Consider the following 20,785-nt stretch of genomic DNA (forward strand, 5'->3'; position numbering starts at 1 on the left):
TTTAATTGGATGTTAAACATAACAATAAAAAGAAAATACGAACCTTTCGAATAAGTCTAAATTTGGATCTAGCTGTCTGCCAATTCCTTCTAACAGTAATATTGCTACAATTACTGATACGAAATCTCCTTCTAATCTGACGTGATGGTATCTAACCATGTTTAGCATTTGATCAAGAAGCTCACCAATTGATACTGTTCCTAATGTAAATGTCTTTTTTTTAACTTTTGCAATTAGTTTCTCAGTTTTAATTGCAAACAGCTCTTTATCAATCGCAGTTTCTGGTGTCTTAGATCTTTCGATCATTAATTCACCTGCCCTGTACCCATCAAATCTTGCTAACGCATTAAATAAATCAATAAAATTAACTCGATTTGTTTCATTCAATTCAGTAATTAATCCAGTATCAATAAAACAAACTTGTGGTGTATATTCTTCCAAGACTTCAACTAATCTATCTGTAAAATTACCATTTTTACTACTATTTTTCAATGAATCGATTATTTTACTTGATTCCGATTCTGTAGAAATAATATTATTCTCATATTTATCTGTCTTAATGAATCTTACTAAAACGTTCCCAGGATGTAAGTCTGCATGGACAAAATCATCAAGAATTAACATCTGTAGGAAAGCATTGATAAATGGATCACTAATTTTTTTAAACAAGAGTGGATTATAATCATTGATATAATCTTTGACATTTAAACATTCTTGGATAGGCAAACCATCAATAAATTCCTCAAAAAGTACATCTCTTGTAGTCAATTCTATATGACCAATTGGGAATTTCACTTTGATGTTATCCTTAAAGTTATCGTTGAACCTATTCAAATTGAGGCATTCAATTCTCAAATCTAATTGCAAATTCATCAAATAGGAAAACTCTCTTACTTCATCGGGGAATGATAGCCATTCAATGGTTGGTATGGAATCTAATAAATTTGCAAAAAAATTCATGATCTTCAAATCTCTATTTATCTTGGTCCTAGCTGAAGGATGTATGATCTTAATTGCAACATCTCTATTCGAGAAAGATGACTTCAACTGTTTATAATTGAAATAATCTTCAGAAAATGTAGCTAGATGAACTTGGGCAATTGCGCCAATACCAATTGGTTCATCTGAAAACTCCTGGAATACATAATCAAAATCTTCCTGTGGGATATCTAATGCAGAGCAGACTTTTAATTTCGTATACTCTAAACTGTGTGGGTTAACGTTTGAATGTAATTTCATAACTTCATGACAAAATCCAGCTGGAAATAAATCAGTTCTCGAGCCTGCCCATTGACCTAATTTAATAAAACTTGGACCTGCCAACTCTAAACAATATCTCAACATTTTAAACCATAACATTGAACCACTAGTCTCTACACTGGGAGAATTGGCTTTATCATTGCTATTATTATTATTGTTATTATTTAATATTACTAATTTCCCGTAATAAGAAATAGGGTATAAACAAAATATTGGTACGAAAATACATGATAATTCAATGAATCGTAAAAAAACCATAATTGGCTCCATGAAATCACCAATTTTGTACATTAAAACATTACAATATCTATAAAGTCTATTTCTAGAATTCTTTACCGTTAAATTTCTTTCATTAACTACCTGATCTTCCCAATCATTTTGAGACGCAATGAATAACCCCATTTCGTAGGTATCACCTCTCGGATCAGGAATCAAAGAATCGTTAAATAACATTCTACCTCCTAAATTATACTTTTTCAATACAGAATTAGAACTGTGATAACCAATTAAGGCTGCACTAGCAGAATAAATCATTAAATTTCGACGTTTAATCGAGAATCCTCGAATTTCAGACCATCTAAACGATCTGAAATTACAGGATCTAGCAAAAGACCTGAACATAGCTCCTAAACCGATTACTACTGTACTATCACAGTGCTATACCAACCAACAATCTTCAATTGAAAGAAGTTTGACCATCTTATCCATTTCGAATTTATATCATATTTTATATACATTGAATCAAAACTTTTCGAGATGACATTGAAACCCGACCTCATCGCTTTTTGAAGATTCGGTCACGTGAATCAAAACAAAGAAACGTTTAATCAACCATGATGCATCTATGGTTAAACCATCAGAAATATTGATTCCAAAACTGAAATTGATGTATAGTTTATCTTCTATATTAATACACTTCTAATTTTTTATATACTGTTCTACTGAATCAATGACCACTTCCCAATAAAACTTTGGATCATATGAGAGAAGTCAGACATCTATGATGCTGTTCTTCTCGTGTGTTTTTCTTCCCACTTCTCTTGATCACCAACAAGAAAACTATAAGAGCCTCAAAGTAACTCTAAATTTAACGTAACGTAAAAATCACCGTTCATTCAAGCCAATCAATATAGTTATTCCACCATAACTCTGATTCAACCTTCTTGCACCTCATCTCAGCTCATCTCATCTCATCTCGTCGGGTAGGGTAATTAATAACCGAAATCATCTACCGAAGGTATTTAAACCAAACATTTGCAAATAAGAGGAACCTCTTCCTACAAGAACAAGATCAAAGAACATTAGCAATAAGGTTAGAATATATAGAAAAGTATAGTTTAATTTTATTCTAGGAGGTAGCTGATTGTTGTGTGTTTTTGTTTGGCTTACCTGTATATTATTAGAGTAGAAACATCATGGGTTTCCAACTTAATAGACGGTTATTAAAAGAATGGAAGAGTCTTTGTAGTGATAGAAATGGGTTTAGGTTGAATGATAATTATTGGGTTTATTTGAAGCCACAAGATTCGAATACTTTTATTTGGCATATCATCTTGTATAATTTGCATAGTGGGGTTGAATTATATTTTCTATTGTATATTAAAAATGATAGTAAGCTATCTGATTTAATTTTGATTTTAAAATGTTTAACGCCGTCAAATTATTTACCTTTATTTAGAAATATTTCTATTTCTCACTATAGCGAGTGTTTGATGCAATATGGTTTGTTTGGTTTACTCTCCAAGATAGTTAGTTCTTTCCCTTCTGAATTTTCAAATAGTATAGATTCCTATTCAACAATAGATTCCAGACTAATGCATCTTTGGAATAGAATCATTTTGAAAAGTTTTAAAGTTTTATTTCCTGAGCTATTAGGTAACTTAAATCCAGGAGATTATACAATTGTCAAGGATTATTATCATTCTTTAAATTTGAAAAATATAAACTTAAATTTAAATCAGCATAATCATACTAATAATTATAATTCAATAATCCACAATAAAAATGACATTTTAGCCTGTGACAACTCACCAAATAGTTCCAAAAGGTCATGGGGTTTTATAGATAATCATGATATCAATAGCAATAATAATGAAAACAACAATAATAACAATAATGAAAATAATAACAATAATGAAAATTATCCACTGCATAAGAAACTCAAACGCTAAGAACTGTTTTTGTTTATCGATTATTCAAAATAGCATTTACTCACATCCATTTTATTTATAAATTTATCTAAAATATATATTTTAAATTTATTTAGAATGACTTAATATAGTTTTAATCATTTCATTTCCTATTCTATTGGCTTCAGGTAAGCTTGGTTCGAAAAACTTCTGGGCCCCTTCGAATGTTGTTTTGTATAATTCAAAATTACTAAAAGATATTATAGAACTCCAGGACCTGGCAGATATTACAAATTCCAGATCATCTCTACGGAACTCCAAATCATTTACTGCACTATCAATAGTTTCCTCTAGTAAATTATCATTTAAAAATAAATATTCAGTAACACCTAAAAAGATACGGAATAATGGTGTTGAACAAATCATATGATCATATGGATTAATCCCCAACTGATACCAGGAGTCTACGATAGCTAATAATGATAAATGCGAATTGCGTAATGGTTTTCCCTCTGCGTCAGTAGATCCATTTTCTTTATTTAATGAATATTTGTCTAACAACGAACTATCCAATAGCAGCAACCCTGTATGATCACCAAATACAAATTGTTTAGCCTTGTATAACCTTTCTCGTAGTTCTTCCTTTTTATTATCTAACATCAAAGTAAATATTTCGGTGACACTTGTTGCATATTGTAAAACTTGTTGATGAGCTGCTGGATTTGTAATAGCTAGACCCGCATACACATGCCATTTATTTGAAAATATTCTCATTGAAATGTTAATTTTGACATTCTCTAAACCGCCATTCCATTTGCTGATACCCATTGTCCAAGGATAAACTTTTAATTTTGCCCAAGTTAAACCCATACTTAAGAATGCAGCATGAGTAACAGCTTGAGTATCTGCAGTAATTTTATCATGTTCTTCATAACTCAAATAAACATGCTTGCTCTTCAAACAGGACATCAAAGTATCTACGAATTCGAAAGAATCCTTCTGTTTACTTCTATGATCTATTATGACTAATGGTTGGCCTTCAGTGTTAACCCTTGGACCATGTAACGAATGCACCGTAATGATATCCACATCTGAAGGTAAATGTTTCTCAAAAGCCTTAATCTCAGGGTTCTTACAACTGGTTTGACCTCCCACAATTGCATTAACTTTAGTAGAAGGACCATATAATGACACTATTTTATCAATATTTTCAGCTTCAACACTATAAATAATAAAATCACTAGATCTTGATACAAAATGACCATTTAAAACGATTTCAAACTTCTCGGCAGCATATTTCAATGACAACTCTTGAAAATACTTCTCTTGGTCACAACAAACAACTTTCCAACCAGCTTCTGAAAACTTTCTAGCATATAGCAAACCCATATCACCTAAACCAATAATACCAATCGTCTTGGTCTCCTTCCAAAGACACAGCTTATCATCAGAAATCATCATAAACAAGGGAATTGAAAACACAGTATTCTTATTAGTTGATTTAGTCTTCAATTGACTTACTTCACCTAACTGTTCCTCTATATATCAATCTTTTTATTTAACAGAGTTTATATATCGAAACCTTTGAAACTTTTAACATAACCGAAGAGGTTATTATAAGAAGAGGTGATAATTATCGATATCAAGAGATATTTGAAGTAGCTGAAAGGCTGTTTGATGTTATCAAAGTTGTGAAGAGGTGATATAGTTATCGGTTATCTGTTGTTTAGTTTTAGTTGCATCAGGCCTAGGTTTGGTTTTTACTGTTTTAGATTGCTTAACTATGGAGATTCAAGATCAAGAGAATATTGGTAAGAAAGGTTTCAATAAAGATAATGCTATAACGAAACCTATAGCACTTGATCAAGCTACTGGAGAGGTTCAAGTGCGTAAGTCCACTGGTAAAGTCAAGATACGTAAGGGCCAGAGTGAAGAAGAGTATGAGAAACAGTTGGATCATTTTTTCAATATTGAGAAAGGCCCAACTGTAACAGAGGTTAATTGGATGGATAATCAAGATGCATTAAATTTGTTAAATACAAACGATGAATATGATATCACTATCAAACAGACAAGACAGAAACTGACAAGCTTCTGTGAGAGGTATTATTACCAACGAAGATATGAGGAATGTCTAACATTATCTCAAAAATTATTGGAAATATTTGAACCATTGAATACAAAGAATAAAATGAATAGAGAATTAGATGAACTACGTTACATGATTGATCATTGTCAAAAGAATAGCAATCATGAGAATGTTGTGATACTTGAATCATAACAACACAGTAGTCTCGACAGCATGAAGAATACCTGTTAAAGAGGTATTGTTTTCTTACAATCTATAGGTTGATTCAATCAATATCTGATCCAGTACAATGAATAAGAAGGCCTCCTTTTATCTTTTGAGAAAAGCTACCCATCCTTAACTACAATCGACATTAAATTGTCATCCTAGGCTTAAATAAGTCCCCCCATATGGGTTATTTGTTTGGGTCTTCTGTTGTCATTGGCAACCTCATCTCACGTTTAGTTCCTTCTCGGTGTTTAGCAAATGACATCCTTTATATAAAACTAAGCTAGAATTGATATAAAAGCAAAAGATTAGTAATTTATATTGTTTTAACAAATGTATAAAAGAATGTTAACTGGGCACTTATTGGTAACCAGAACGTTTGTGTGTGTGTAATTTCGAGTTTGTTTGTTGTGTTTAGGGATATAGGTGATGTCTACCGCTTCTTTAGATTCTTCTAATGCTAAATATAGGGCAAAATTTATTCATAATCATGGTCAAAAGCCATCTCTGACTATGATAACTCCAAGTAGTTTAATAGGGTCTTTATATAGGTTATATCCTTTATTGATCATTACAGATTGTGCTCTGAGTAATTTAATGTGGATTTGTGACGATTTATGTTTACCGTTTGTATATCTAGTGACTTTTACCTTAGCTGTTAATATATTAGAACCAATGGACTCCATTGGAGATGGTAGCCTTTGGAGGCAGTGGAACTTTAATCAGGTTAAGGAATATGCAGTCAACACTTGGTTTGGACTTACAAGTGTCATGTTTCTATTTTTTTCCTTCATTTATTATGTACAATCGGTGTATCATGATATAAGTCATACTGAACAACCAACTTTAGATGATATTATAGTGGTGTTAGAATCAGTTTTGGATAAATTAGAGACTGTAAGGAAGGAAGTACTTATGCATGGATTGCAGATTAATGGATGGCTATCATTGATTAAGACCATTTTAATAATGACACCAATTCAATTAATTCTGATGAAATACATTTCTGTGAAATTGTATACAATTTTAAGCGTATTGGTCTTGGGGCTATACCATTCTACTTGGTTTCAAGCTACTTTCAAGTTATTTTGGAGAATATTACTTGTAAGGAAATTTTATTATTATTTCTATTACATCTTTAACAAAAATTGCATTTCTAAATTTCCAATTTTGGATTTATTCGATTTAATCAAACATGAAGATTTGATAATATCTTTGCCTTTTACCAAGACTTTGAAAGGTTTGGAAGATAATAGATTGAAGCTGTTTATTCAAAAATTGTACCCACAGGATTCTTCTTTTAAAGGATTGACTAAAGATTGGCAGAATAAAAATTCAATTAAAATTTTAGATGTAAAAATTCAAGAAAATCAACGCAAATGGCATCCTGATGGTTGGACTTCAAAATTAGTATCTTATGAAAGAAGTCCGTATTCCATCGAAATCAATAATAAGATTTATTCTGCTTTAGCTCCTTCCGATATGGGGAAATTGATACCGGAAGGTTGGCAATGGTTAGATAACGAATGGCATTGTACAGTGTGGTCATATTCAAATACAGATTGGGAATTTACTGGATTAAACGAGTCTTTGGAAGGTTGTACAAGATCAAAAATATGGAGCCGCAGGCTGTTCCATTTATGAACAAAATTTGTAACTAATATATATTTTATTATTATTAATTTACTGATTTTTCTTTATAACTTTGTTAATAATCTTTTAATATATTTACTAGCATTAAATAATAATGTTTCTATAGGATAGTATATGTATCACAGATTTATTTCACGTTGTCGGTATAAACTATATAAAAGATTATGAAAAATTAGTTTAAATAGCAAAATATCAGAAGGTGTAATTATAAATAACATTTAACGCAATATCATGAATTATTTTATAAATATACAACCTAATAATAAAAATACATGGTATGTAAAACTAACTCAATTCTTTTAAGCTTCAGCTTCTTTTTCAGCTTCAGCCTTTCTGTCAGCTGCTAACTTTTGAGCTAATTCAGCCATTCTAGAGGCTTCAGACTTAGATTTCAAAGCTTGTTTCAATTCTTCTTGCTTGGCCAAGAATCTACCTCTAATCATGTTACCTAAGGATGCCAATTCTTCGTATTTGGCAATGTACTTAGCCTTTGTGGAATCGTAACCATCGTCGTATAACCATTCTTCAGCTTTATTCAACATTTCAGATAATCTTGACTTTTCAGCATCAGAAGCAAAGTTAGCGTATTCTTCTTCGATCTTAGAACGCAAAGAGTAAATGTATTCTTCCAAAGTATTCTTACGATCTTCAGTTTCAGCAACCAATTTATCTTGAGCATGTAATTCAGCTTCTTTTTCAGTGTATTCTCTCAATTTGTCTTCGGATAGAGCAAATGTCTTTTCAGTGATAGTCAAATCATCTTTCTTGACAGTCTTGGTGACTTCTTTGTATTCTGGTTCAGCATCTTCTGGAGCATCTTCTGGCAATGGCAAAGCTTCTTTAACAGTGATGTCTTCAACGGTGTAAGCTTCTTGGATGATGTGGAACCCGGATGGGTCACATCTCAAAACAACCTTAACTGGGACAGATTCAGCACCTTCTGGAACTTGGACACCTGAGATAGTGTATTCAGCAATGTCAGTAGAAATACCTTCAACTAATTCTTCTTTGTTGGTGTAGAAAGCCTTCATGGAGAAGTCACCGGTACGGTTCAAAGTGATAATCTTAGAAGATGGGTAAGTAGAGTTCTTTGGGAAGACTTCCATAGATTCTTCATCTTCAACTTGTTTGTCCCAGCTGTAAGAAACAGAGTATGGGTGGATGTCTTCAAATTTGAATGGTCTAACTCTAACAGTTGGGGAGTGCATGGCACAGATGAAAGCAGCACCTTTAGCAATAGCTTCATCTTGGTTCAAAGTAGTAGACAATTCTTTACCGAAGGCGTTGGAGATAGATTCCTTCAAGGTTGGGATACGGGTAGTACCACCAATAATTTCGACGAAGTCAACATCTTCTGGAGTCAAGTTAGCTTGGGCTAAAGCCTTGGTGACTGGTTCAGTGACACGTTCCAACAATGGTTTAACTAATGCTTCTAATTCGTCACGGGTCATTTGAGAAGAGACATCGACATCGTTCATAACAGATTCGATGGACATTGGAGCAGCAGTGTTAGCGGACAAAACCTTCTTCAACTTTTCAGCAGCAGATAAAACTCTGTTGTAAGCCTTTGGATTTTCTCTAATGTCAATCTTGTACTTACCTTTGAATTCATCAGCGAAATGTTCAGTGATAGCACGGTCAAAATCTCTACCACCGAAATGTTTGTCGTAAGCAGTACCCAAGATCTTAGAAGAACCCTTCTTGAAAGAAGCAATGGAACAGGTGTAAGTGGAGTGACCAATATCGACGAAAGCGACGATTCTTGGTTTTTCTTCACCTTCTGGTAAATCAGTCTTGAAGATACCATAAGAGACGACGGCAGCAGTAACATCGTTAACGATTCTAACTGGCTTCAAACCTGCGATTCTAGCGGCGTCAGAAATAGTGTAACGTTGTTCTTCAGTGTACCAACATGGGACAGCAATACAAACATCGGTGATGGTTGATTTAGTTTCATCAATGACAGTGTTCTTGACTTTGTCGATGAACATAGCAGCCAATTGAGTAGCGTTGAAAGTTTCATTCTTACCAACAAATCTAACTTCACTACCAATTTTACCATCTTCCAACTTAACCAACTTGGTGGAGAAATGTTGAGCTTCTTGTTCGAAATCTGGATGTTCGTAGTCTAGACCAACGATTCTCTTGATGTTTTCAACAGTGTTCTTGATGTTAGAGGTTTGCTTGTTCTTACCAGCTTCACCCAAGAATCTGTTCTTCATACCAAAACCAACCAAAGATGGAGTGGCACGGTTAGAAACTTCATTGACGACGACATCAATACCTCTGTTTCTAGCGACAGCTAAAACAGAGTTGTTGTTACCAAAATCTAAACCAAATGGAGTACTCATATTGCTATTGTCTTATTATATTCAATCAAGAATACGCTGGTGTTATGCAAGTAGAGAGAGTTAAAATTACAATGAAAGAACAAGAACAAGAACAAGAACAAAATCGAACTTTAAATAACATTTTTCCCATAAGATACAAAACAAAAGATAGTCATTAAGTTGTACTTAACTGAAGGTTAAAAATTAAGTAAATTGTTACAATTAGAGAGTATTGATTGTACAATTCAGTTTAGTTTAGTTTAGTTTAGTTCGAATTACTTCGAGATGTCTTGTGATGATATTTGATGATGATGCATAGTAGATGAGTTGATGATGAGATGGAAAACTTTGAAAATTTTCACGAAGCTTCGAGAAGATATCAGAAGAAAAGAGGGAAACTTTCTGGGAGAGAAGAAAGAGAGAGAGGAGAGACATTGTGGTAGCGCTGCTATTTGTGGGTTTGTTCGGTTTTATGTTGGTAGCGATGCGTATAACCTTTTTATTCTTTCACGTGGTATAAAAAAAAGAAAGGTGCTCGGATAAACAAATTAATGTTTTTTTGAGTTTTTCCTTTTTTGGGCACGGAGATAATTCAGAGAAGGGAAAGGGCAAAAGGGTTCGTATTCGTATTCGTATCGGAATTCATTTTGAAAGTAGTCATTGTATTCCACGTGATCAATAACAAGACTAGTTGTATGGACCGTTGTGGTCTAGTACATATCCATACGTTTTGTTGATGCAATGTGATGCTAATTAGATTTTAGAGGTACATATATATATATATATATATATGTATGTATGTATAAATGGGGTATGGATGTGTATTTATAATTATACTCTCCATTCTGTTGTATGTACATGTTTCTATGCTAAAATTGAAAATCACTAATGTCTTCTGCTCTTCTTCTTGCCGACTACTTGGAACTCCCAGTCATCTTCATTACCTTCTGGAAGAGCTAGTGCTTCAATCCATGTCAACGGATCTGTCAGTTGTCTTTCACAGTCAATACGTCTCTTGATAAATTCAGTAGCAAACCTTTTACCGTCCATTGTAGAACTGTTGGAATAGATGGTATCGGCAATGATCTCAGTGGATTCTGTACCCGCTGGAAGACTGAATAACACTTCCAAGACGCTGTTCACCTGGATTCCCGAATCAAGTTTCATTTGAGATCTACTCCATTTAATCAATTCTTGACGTGCTGAAATAGAAGCATTACCAGGATAAGCTGTAGCTAGAGATCCACTAGAAGCTTTGGCCTTCAATGATGGAATAGTGGTAGATGATCCAATTTGCTTGCTTCTCACTGGAGTTGAACTGCCTCCGATACTTCTCAATTTGTCAGGACTGACATAAGAACTTGGTTGACTAACAATTTTTGCTTGGGTAGTAGTAACAGAAGATTTGGAACTTTTAGATGAGACAGTAGTCCAAGCATTATCTGTTGATGAAGAGCCACTGGAACGATGAGCATCTTGCCATAACTTCTTTTGTTCTGTAATAAAATCATTATCATTTAGATCTAATAAAGATGGAACTGATTCATCGCCAAGTCTAGAAGAGTGGGAAGTGGATGTAGAGCCACTTGATACAGTAGAGGAAGATTTCTTCTTAGGTTGTGGCTTGATGTTCAAAGACACAGGAACAGAAGTTGGTTTAGTGGCCCATGTCAACATTGATTTCATTTCATTATCCTTCTTCTCATCAGGATATGCTAAATCTTCCCACTTTATAGGGGTAGCTTTTGTAATTTTTTCTAATTTATTACTAGATGATGGTTTCTTCTTCATTTGCTCTGGGGCTGGTATAATAACAGGTTCAATCTTATTGCTCGTCACTTTGTTAGCCCATGGTGCAACATTCGAAGAAGGTCTTGTGGGAATTTGTGTCTCGATGACTTCTTCTCTGGCTAATTGGGCTTGTTCTAAACGCATCTGAGCCAAGTTGTTTTGATCTAATTGTTTTTTCGATAACGTCTGTTTCTTCATTTCTTCTAAGGAAGGAATATTGACAGGTTCAACTTTTTCAACTTTGTTGGCCCATGGTGCTAGATTAGTTTTACCTTGACTTGGAGTGGCAAGTTTTGAATCATTAACCTCTGAGATTTCTTCTTCCTCCTCTTCTTTTTCACTTTCTTCATCTTGTGTTTCTTCTGTTTCAACTGAATCGTCCTCTTCTAAACCTTGTTCCACTTTCAAAACCTTTTCCTCGGTATGATGTACTTCTCTTTCGTCCTTCGTTGCTACTGAAGTTTCAGTTTTCAAAGGAGATGTCTTCTTAGGACTAATCGAATGTATGTCTGCTGTTTTCGAGATCTCCATTTTCTTTGGGGAATGGCTTTGATGTTTCACCGGAGTAGGAGACTTTGGTAATAATGGTTCTGGTGCAGCTTGTGGAACGACAAAATCTGGATCTAATTTTTCCTTCTTGCTTCTGCCTACAGGAATTTTGATAATTGACTCTTTATAGTAACTACCATCGTTATTTCTTAATTGCAATAATTCATCATAAGAGTAATCCTTTTCCCTCAGGTTAGGTTTAGCAGAGTTTAAACCTGTAGATAAAGAACTTAAGGAATCCTGTAAAGAAGTGCTGCCTCCTGCTAATGTAGAAGCTTGTTGGCTCAATATACTGGCAGATATAATTTTATCAACAGCAGAAAAAGGAGCAAAGAAATCGTTTGAGAAGTTGATAATTTCTGTCACTGTCATAAACTTATCATTAATACCCAATGGCTCAGGGGATGTATTTGTTCTTGAAACTTGTAAATTAGAAGGGAAATAACCACTTGCCAACCAACTATTCATTTTTGAAGATTCAAAAGGACCTTGTACCTGCCCCATGGAATCGATATATTTCCATTGTGATTCTATCAGAATTGGAATATTCTGTTGCTGTTGAGGAGGTGGGTGTGGTAGAATAGGGGTATGATGAGGCTGTGGTTGTATCTGTCGTTGTTGGAAATGCATCGAATCCGATGGTGTCATTGGAGCATACATAGCATTATTCGTAGTTGCTAAACCTGAATTGATAGTTGAATGGTTCAAAACAGGGGTTCCAGCAGAAGATCTAGAAAACATTAGTGATTGAGTACTCAAGCTAGGATGCATTTTTGCAGCATAAGGAGAAGAAGTCAAAGACGAATCTTCGTGATTCAATTGGACTCCACCATTAGAATTGTTGTTATTGTTGTTCAATGGAGTTCCCCAATTATTTAAGATTGAAGACGATTGCATATTTTGAGATAGACCACCACCCATATCGACGGCAGAGGGACCTCCTGGTTGCATAAATGGAGAACCTACTCTTTGGATACCTATTGAATCCAATAAGGAGGTGGTTCTGGATAATGGAGCTCTATTTAGCTGAGAAGGTGTACCCCCGCCATTATTTGGGTTTGGAGTTGAAGTTCGACTAATGTTATGATCAGGGATCATATTGGGAACATGTTGTTGTGATGGTAATGGTGGCACACCATTTGAACCTTGTAGATTCATATTTTGAAAATTAAAATTCATCGAATCCAATTGATTTTGAAATTGTGGTTGAAAATTCATGTTTTACTAAAGTTTGAAAGGAGGGAGTATGTGTGTTGATAATATTGACAATTATTATTATAATAAGTATGGTCTAATAATGTAATTGCTTTATATCTTTTATTAAAAATAAATCCAAAAAAAGAAATATAGCTTTGATTTTTATTATTGGAAAGGGGGGTATATGATGTGAGATTAGTATATATATATATTATTTTCCCCAAGAAAAAAAAGTGTGAGCGTTAGTGTAATTTATTATATAAGTAGGAAACAAAGACAGAAAAAAATTTTTGTAATAGTTCTGTATTTTTAAAAATAAAATGAATTGCAAATATCTGATAAACAATATCCAGTTGTATGTTTAAACTAAAATAATTCTACAAGCAAAAAGTTTCAATTTTGATGGAAAAAAAAAAATAAAGGATCCCTAAGTGTGCAGTTATAATCGGAACGAGTTTTTAAGTATGGTACCTATTGAAAACTAAACAAGATCTAACAATTGAATAAAAGTACATGAAATCAACTAAAACACAAAATAGTTTTACAATTAATCATCAAATCAACTGTTATATATCACTCTTAATCCTTTGAGAATAAAAAATTTTTCAAATTTTTGGTTACAATTTTTTTTTTTCGATTTCGATTTTGAATTTTTGATTTCGAAAGAGATAGAGAGAGGAAAAGCAAGAGAAACAGTCGCAGAAAGACAGGTATTTTGTTGTTTGTAGTGTTGGTCTCTTTGGAAAAGACTGATTAATCAGTTATTATTATCTCTCTCTCTCTCTCTCTCTCTCTCTCTCTCTCTCTCTATATATATATATATATATATTATCCTTTATCAATTGCAATTACTAACAGTGCAAAAGCTGAATATTTTGTCAAATACATTCATTGCTCAGCATATGAGATGAGCTCTTTAGCAAGTAATGGTGTCAGCATCTTTGCCTGTCAGATAGACGTGATTAGGAATAAATTTCAAAAAATGATATATTTTTGACCCTTTTGTAGGGTGAATGGCTGTACTTATTGACACTACTTAGCTATTTCCGTGTCTATGCTTGCCATGCCTTGCCTTGCCTTGCCTTACCTTGTCTTACCTTGTCTTACCTTGTGTGTTACTACTGATATAATTAGTACTACGCAAGCTCAAAGTTGAGAAGGGGTTGACAGAATATGACACAGCTGGGGATCGAACCGGAAACACTTCTTCCTCATTGATTAGGAAAGAAAGTCTGAAACTCTCTTCCCTCTACAGTTTGGTTAGTCACGTGGTCAGAATTAAACTCGTGAATATCTATAATACTACTACTAATACAAGAATATAAGTAGTCTTGATCTAATAAATGTTGTATTGATTGGTTATATGAAGAAGCAGCACTTATATACGTAATTATATATTCTTGCTTGTTTGTTTTGTTGATGTTGCTGTTGCTTTTTTTTATATACCTAAAGTTGATTCAATCTTAGAATGAACGTTGCTAGTTAGCATAGAATTTGAATCTGTAGTAGAAGTATATACATCTTCCCAATCGACGTCACATTCCTTGTTCAATAGAATGTCACGATGGATAGATGATGCATTGTTAGATAACGGGTTAAAATCGGTATTCTCAACAATTTTAAGTTCCATCTCCCTCTTAACTGGCTCAGCTATACCAAAAATTTGTCTGTACTGTTCAAGCTGTCTCTTACGTTGGGTCTCTTCCCAGTTTTGCACACGGTTCTCCAATGGATGTCTGTCATTCAACTGTGTCGATAGAGGAACTGCACCACCTTCCTGTTGACGCAAAGTATCTGGCAACGATGGAACCGCATTAGAAACTATTTTACTCTCAGAGACAGTAGAAACACTACTCTTAAAATTATCAGATGGCACTATATTCATATTATTCATCTTATCCCTTCTTATATGTAACCCTATGGATACCACACCTGCAATTATAACATAAATTATATCTACAATTATTCAAATTTATCGCCACCTTAACAATATTTAAATATCTATTCCTTATATATACAAAATCCCAATATCAATTTCAAATTGACCTTTAATTGATATTTCAAAATTATCTATACAAAAGCAGTCGTCACTAATGATATCCATTTTTCTCATAGTAATTTATAAAGTAATGGAACAAGTAATAGATCATCTAGTTGAACAAGATCAAGTTTTGTAGCTCAAATTGGATTATAAGTTTGATTATTGAGTCTCTGGTGGATCAAGAAGTGTTGTTGTTTAGTCCGTTCTTTCATCTAGTCTTTTATATCTGGTCTTCTTGCTATTTTTTTTATTTTAAAGTGAACCAGGCTACTAAGAAAAACTTAAAGAATAACTGATAATGCTAGAACTAATTGGGAAAATATCAGACTTAGTGCATCTAACTGATGGTTTATCGACTAGTGCTTGTTTTTCACCTGATGGTACAAAACTTGCTATTGTAGATGGACTATCTGTGGTTATCTATGATATCTCAAGTGGTGAAGTTTTTCAGACTATACTGACTTCTCATGTTAAATCAATTTCTCAAGTTTGTTGGTCTCCAGATGGCCAATGTGTAGCTACTGCTTCAGATGATTTCACTATTAACGTATTGCATCTGTTATATGGTCAATTGTATATTCTCATGGGACATACAGCTCCTGTGATATCATTGTGCTATAATTCAAAGGGTAACTTACTTTGTTCATCCTCTATGGATGAAAGTATTAAGATTTGGGATACTTTAAACGGTACCTTAATGAGAACTATATCTGCACACTCCGAGGCTGTTGTCTCCATAGATATATGTACTTTCGATAGCTCGATATTGAGTTCAGGTTCGTTCGATGGATTAATTCGTATATTCGATACTGCTACCGGCCATTGTTTAAAGACATTGACTTATGATAAGGATTGGAAGCGAGAAACAGGTGTGGTACCCATATCACAAGTGAAATTCTCAAAAAATGCCAAATTCTTACTTGTCAAATCATTAGATGGAGTCGTTAAAATCTGGGACTGTGTAAGAGGGAATGTCGTACGAACATTTCCTCTACAAGATGATAACGATATAGATACAAACAAAAAGGACGGAGAAGAACAAATAGACAATAAACAACAAGGAAAACAACTAAAACAAATGAATTACTCATGTGGTATGGACTTTCTATATCCAGAAGACGATGATAAACCTCCAATTGTCATAAGTGGTTACGATAATGGTGAAATTTATTGTTGGGATACAAGTGATAAAAAACTATTACAGCTCTTAAAAAGTGATGAATATCATAAGGACAGCCCAATTATAAGCATCGATTGTCATGGGAGCATGGTATGTTCTCTGTCACTCAATGGTGAATGTTATCTATGGACTTGGAAATAACATTATAACATTCCCCTTTATGAATTTAATAAATAACGTCTAAATTTGCATTTCTTTCTAATATATACACTTACTTAAAATTAATTATAGTTAATCTGTAAATATAATACCATTGGAATAATTGTCTATAGCAGATAATCATATTTTAGGTCTCAACTTATAAGACATCTGTCATAGTTATTATTGAATAATTTTTATCCATACTTAAAGGTTATCCCGATTTGGAAAAATCTTTAAAAATTCAATAGTTAACTTATATATAACTAGTAATGATTGGTTCAAAACAATATGAACAACAGTAATTGAATCTAAAAATCGACAACTAGTCTTTAAATAAGGGTTATAAACTGAGAATGTTGAGAACTTGTAGAAAGTTTTCTTTGCTATCCAGATTGCAACGTGAACTGCCCAAAACAGAAGGCATCAAGGCTAAATTCCAATTCAAGGGTAATTCGATCACAATAGAACAAGCCAAGTCATTAGAAGTAGGGACTAAGGTTGTCATCAATGGTTGGTTAGATAGAAAACCGAAGAAGATAGGGAAAGGTTTGATCTTTGGTAACTTACGTGATATCGACGGTAATAAGATTCAAATTGTTGATACAAACTCAAAGCTTAAAGGTGGTAGTGTAGAAGATGTAGTCCAAATTGAAGGTATATTGGGAATTAAAAAGGATAGTAATGATAATAATTCTACATTAGATTCAGGAAAAGTTTATGAAATTAAACTTGACGACATAACGACATTAAATAAAGCAAATGAAAAACCATCACAACTTCAAGATTTTAAAATAAAAGGCAACTATCCTCCTGAGTACAGATATTTGCAATTGAGATTACCTGAATATCAAAAGTTTTTGAAGAAAAGATACAATATATCCACACGTATTAGAGAGTATCTGGCAAGTAAAGCTTTTACTGAAGTAGAAACACCAATTTTATTCAAATCTACCCCAGAAGGTGCTCGGGAATTCTTGGTACCAACAAGAAAGGAGTCTACAGTTGGAAAATTACCATTATTTTATTCCCTTCCACAGAGTCCTCAACAATATAAACAACTTTTAATGGCTAGTGGGGTTAATCGATACTTCCAAATAGCTAAATGTTTCAGAGATGAAGATTTAAGAGCAGATAGACAGCCAGAGTTTACTCAAGTTGACCTTGAAATGGCATTTTCTTCTGGTGAAGATGTCATGAATGTAGTGGAAGAATTAATACCAAGTGTTTGGAAAGAATTTGCTGAGTCAGGACCTTTGCTAACGTTGAATGAAAATGATGAACTTGTAGAAGTCACCAAGGAACAACCAGCTAAAAGAATGACATATAAAGAAGCAATGACTAAGTATGGTATTGACAAACCAGATTTGAGAGCACCAAATTTACAGATAACTGATTTGTCAGAGTTTAATGTTCATAGTACTCAGCATAAGAATTTCCCTGTTTTTGAAGTTATGGTATTGAAAAATGCTTTTAGAAATATAGAAGATTACAATAAAAATTGGACTCATTTGTCGAATTCAGATAATTATCCATATAGAACACCAATAGTCGTTCCTATTGCCGATGAAGAAACTAGATTGAATTGGTTTGAAAAATTCTTAACTATTACAGATATTGAAAATCCAAAATTGGTTTCTAATTTCCTAAATTTAGAAAAAGGTGATATTATCTGTGGTTCTACTAGAGAGAAATCTGAATCTTTGTTTGAGAACCCAACACCTTTAGGTAAACTACGTCAATTAGTCTTGGAAACCAAATTAGGAGTGGAAAAGTATGCAAGCACAAGACAAGATGTTGCATCTTGGGTTGTTGATTTCCCATTATTTTCACCTCAGGAAGTTGAAACAATTCCAAAAGATGGAACAAAATTACATTTCCCACAGTATAAAGAGAATTCATTTACATCAACTCACCATCCATTTACTATGGTAAGATTGCAGGACTATGAAAAGTTATCAACTGATGATCCATCTCAATGTTTAGGACAACACTACGATCTTGTTGTTAGTGGAGTTGAACTAGGTGGAGGTTCAACTAGAATACATGATCCAGAACTTCAAAATTATATATTCCATAACATCTTAAAAATTAATGATCCAGAAAACCTTTTTGGTCATTTATTACAAGCATTCAAAATGGGAACACCACCACATGCAGGATTGGCCATAGGTTTCGATAGAATGTGTGCCATGGTCTGTGGAAGGAATAGTATAAGAGATGTCATCGCTTTTCCAAAAAGTATAAGTGGTTCCGACACTGTCGTTGGAAGCCCAAGCACAGTCAATGAAGAAATACTAAAAATGTATAATGTTGAGTATTTCAAGAAAACAAAATAAACACTATACAAATGATTTAATTAAGTAAATAAATAATAATATAAATGACTTGTAGATAGTTTAATCAAATAATATATTAAAGATAAAGATAATAACCATTAAGTAGCAGTTTTTTTTAGCTAAGGCTTATAAAGAGATGCGGTTTAAGCATGCATATCAAAAGCTAAAAACTGAAAAATTATAAGATGAGATGAGATGGATTTAAGAAAGGTTTAAGGATATATTTAATACGAGAAGTTGATATTGATTGCTTGTAGTAATTTAAGAGCACTGAACTGGATTTAAAGATTTGTTAGTGATGTCATTTAGAAAGAGAGGTGAAGTTTTAAACAATGGTTCTCGAGGACAAGCTGCTGTTCCAGGAAGAGTTCCACTACCTACAAGAGGTACAACCTCAGCCGGTATCAACAGAGGTCCAGCCTCAACTGGTATTAACAGAGGTCTAATTAATAACATGAGATCAGAAAGAGGTACTGGACCTTCGGCAGTTGACCGTATGCGTAATTTATCACTTAGAGGTTCTAGTCCAGGGATTTCAAGAGGTCCAACTTCGAGCCAAGCAGATGTACCAATCTCATCTGTGGAAGACAGCCATCCTGGTATTAGACCATCCCCAGCAACATCCCAACAAACTACTTCAACAGGTACTAAGGATTTAGATAAACTTTTGGGACATATGGGATTACCACTAGGTACAAGTTTATTAATGGAAGAAACTGGTACTACAGAGTTTCAATCTGTCTTAGCTAAAATATTTGCATCACAGGGTATTGTTCACAACCGTTTAGAGTCCACTGGATCGACTCCAGGTAATACACATGTTATTGTTTTATCATTAAATCAGATGTTTGCCAAAGAATTGCCAGGTATCTACAAAGGATCAAGAAGAGATGTCAAGAAGTTTAAGATAGCTGAAGAGCAATCTAAAGTATCTGTCAGCAACTTATCTGAGTCAAAAGCACCAGCAAGATCAAATGACTTAAAGATTGCTTGGAGATACGGTTTGAATGATAACAAGCCTAAGAAAGATGATGATGAAGTATTAATTGATGAGCATAAAAACTATAACCATCAATTTGATATAACTTCACGTATCATACCAGCACCTACACTAAATGAAATTACATTTATTTCGCCCTCACAAAATGTACAAGCTATTTTAGTTCAGATGGAGCAGACAATTCAAAAGCATAAAGATAAAATAATAAGAATTGTTGTTCCATCGTTATTACATCCAGCAATGTATCCTCCTAATATGTTTAAGATTTCTACTATATTACCTTTATTACATGGGTTAAAGAGTTTAACTAAAAAATACGAAGGCAGCTGTGTATTATTTGCAAGTGTTTCGTCTGACCTTCTAGATCAATTCCTACTGACTCAAATTGAGAGTATTTTTGACTCAGTTATGAGATTGGAGCCATTTGACCAAACAATGCTGCAATTTTTAGAGCGTGCATACAAGTCGCAACCTAATAAAGTTCAACATGGTTTAATTCAGATTTTAAAATTACCTATCTTCAGTGAACGTGGTGAAATGCATGTCATTAAATCAGAATGGGCATTTAAAAATGGTAGAAAGAGATTCGAAATTGAAGAATGGGGTATCCCGGTTGAAGACAATGATGAAGCTGCTTCTGGAGATAATTGTTCGACCGCTATTGGTGATGGAACCCATGATCATTCTCATTCTCATTCACATTCACTTGAAGATTCTACTAAGAATACAAAAGTGTCATTAGATTTTTAAAACAATAGAAGTAGTTTGTTCTTTTAACTTTTTAATATATTATCCAGCCAGCATCAATTACATATTCACTTATATAATTAATTTCATTCTTCTAATATGACAATTTAAATTTATTAATTTCTATTTAGTTAT

The 20,785-nt window shown here is 33.5% G+C and overlaps 11 protein-coding genes across 11 annotated transcripts; 6 read left to right on the forward strand and 5 right to left on the reverse strand.

Annotated features, from left to right (window-relative positions):
* Positions 1 to 12: 12 nt before the first annotated feature.
* CQD1 (Cqd1p) lies at positions 13 to 1,881 on the reverse strand (the record flags this gene model as incomplete). The annotated part of the gene is made up of 1 exon (XM_001646407.1): positions 13 to 1,881. The coding sequence occupies one exon, from the start codon at positions 1,879 to 1,881 to the stop codon at positions 13 to 15; it is 1,869 nt and encodes a 622-aa protein (XP_001646457.1).
* A 794-nt stretch (positions 1,882 to 2,675) lies between these two features.
* On the forward strand, positions 2,676 to 3,431 carry UBS1 (Ubs1p; the record flags this gene model as incomplete). The annotated part of the gene is made up of 1 exon (XM_001646408.1): positions 2,676 to 3,431. The coding sequence occupies one exon, from the start codon at positions 2,676 to 2,678 to the stop codon at positions 3,429 to 3,431; it is 756 nt and encodes a 251-aa protein (XP_001646458.1).
* Positions 3,432 to 3,518: 87 nt separating this feature from the next.
* TYR1 (prephenate dehydrogenase (NADP(+))) lies at positions 3,519 to 4,850 on the reverse strand (the record flags this gene model as incomplete). Its single annotated transcript, XM_001646409.1, has 1 exon — positions 3,519 to 4,850. The coding sequence occupies one exon, from the start codon at positions 4,848 to 4,850 to the stop codon at positions 3,519 to 3,521; it is 1,332 nt and encodes a 443-aa protein (XP_001646459.1).
* A 322-nt stretch (positions 4,851 to 5,172) lies between these two features.
* On the forward strand, positions 5,173 to 5,670 carry Kpol_1048p33 (uncharacterized protein; the record flags this gene model as incomplete). Its single annotated transcript, XM_001646410.1, has 1 exon — positions 5,173 to 5,670. The coding sequence occupies one exon, from the start codon at positions 5,173 to 5,175 to the stop codon at positions 5,668 to 5,670; it is 498 nt and encodes a 165-aa protein (XP_001646460.1).
* Positions 5,671 to 6,114: 444 nt separating this feature from the next.
* Positions 6,115 to 7,329, forward strand: PEX32 (Pex32p; the record flags this gene model as incomplete). Its single annotated transcript, XM_001646411.1, has 1 exon — positions 6,115 to 7,329. The coding sequence occupies one exon, from the start codon at positions 6,115 to 6,117 to the stop codon at positions 7,327 to 7,329; it is 1,215 nt and encodes a 404-aa protein (XP_001646461.1).
* A 308-nt stretch (positions 7,330 to 7,637) lies between these two features.
* SSE1 (adenyl-nucleotide exchange factor SSE1) lies at positions 7,638 to 9,689 on the reverse strand (the record flags this gene model as incomplete). The annotated part of the gene is made up of 1 exon (XM_001646412.1): positions 7,638 to 9,689. The coding sequence occupies one exon, from the start codon at positions 9,687 to 9,689 to the stop codon at positions 7,638 to 7,640; it is 2,052 nt and encodes a 683-aa protein (XP_001646462.1).
* Positions 9,690 to 10,553: 864 nt separating this feature from the next.
* On the reverse strand, positions 10,554 to 13,226 carry SYH1 (Syh1p; the record flags this gene model as incomplete). Its single annotated transcript, XM_001646413.1, has 1 exon — positions 10,554 to 13,226. The coding sequence occupies one exon, from the start codon at positions 13,224 to 13,226 to the stop codon at positions 10,554 to 10,556; it is 2,673 nt and encodes an 890-aa protein (XP_001646463.1).
* Positions 13,227 to 14,643: 1,417 nt separating this feature from the next.
* UMP1 (Ump1p) lies at positions 14,644 to 15,099 on the reverse strand (the record flags this gene model as incomplete). The annotated part of the gene is made up of 1 exon (XM_001646414.1): positions 14,644 to 15,099. The coding sequence occupies one exon, from the start codon at positions 15,097 to 15,099 to the stop codon at positions 14,644 to 14,646; it is 456 nt and encodes a 151-aa protein (XP_001646464.1).
* A 445-nt stretch (positions 15,100 to 15,544) lies between these two features.
* SWD3 (Swd3p) lies at positions 15,545 to 16,567 on the forward strand (the record flags this gene model as incomplete). The annotated part of the gene is made up of 1 exon (XM_001646415.1): positions 15,545 to 16,567. One exon carries the CDS (start codon positions 15,545 to 15,547, stop codon positions 16,565 to 16,567), a length of 1,023 nt encoding a protein of 340 aa, XP_001646465.1.
* Positions 16,568 to 16,920: 353 nt separating this feature from the next.
* On the forward strand, positions 16,921 to 18,903 carry MSD1 (aspartate--tRNA ligase MSD1; the record flags this gene model as incomplete). The annotated part of the gene is made up of 1 exon (XM_001646416.1): positions 16,921 to 18,903. One exon carries the CDS (start codon positions 16,921 to 16,923, stop codon positions 18,901 to 18,903), a length of 1,983 nt encoding a protein of 660 aa, XP_001646466.1.
* A 298-nt stretch (positions 18,904 to 19,201) lies between these two features.
* On the forward strand, positions 19,202 to 20,653 carry ELP4 (Elongator subunit ELP4; the record flags this gene model as incomplete). Its single annotated transcript, XM_001646417.1, has 1 exon — positions 19,202 to 20,653. The coding sequence occupies one exon, from the start codon at positions 19,202 to 19,204 to the stop codon at positions 20,651 to 20,653; it is 1,452 nt and encodes a 483-aa protein (XP_001646467.1).
* Positions 20,654 to 20,785: the final 132 nt, after the last annotated feature.

This window comes from Vanderwaltozyma polyspora, genomic scaffold (assembly GCF_000150035.1).
Source record: "Vanderwaltozyma polyspora DSM 70294 KpolScaffold1048 genomic scaffold, whole genome shotgun sequence".
In the NCBI taxonomy this organism is placed as follows: Eukaryota; Fungi; Ascomycota; class Saccharomycetes; order Saccharomycetales; family Saccharomycetaceae; genus Vanderwaltozyma; species Vanderwaltozyma polyspora.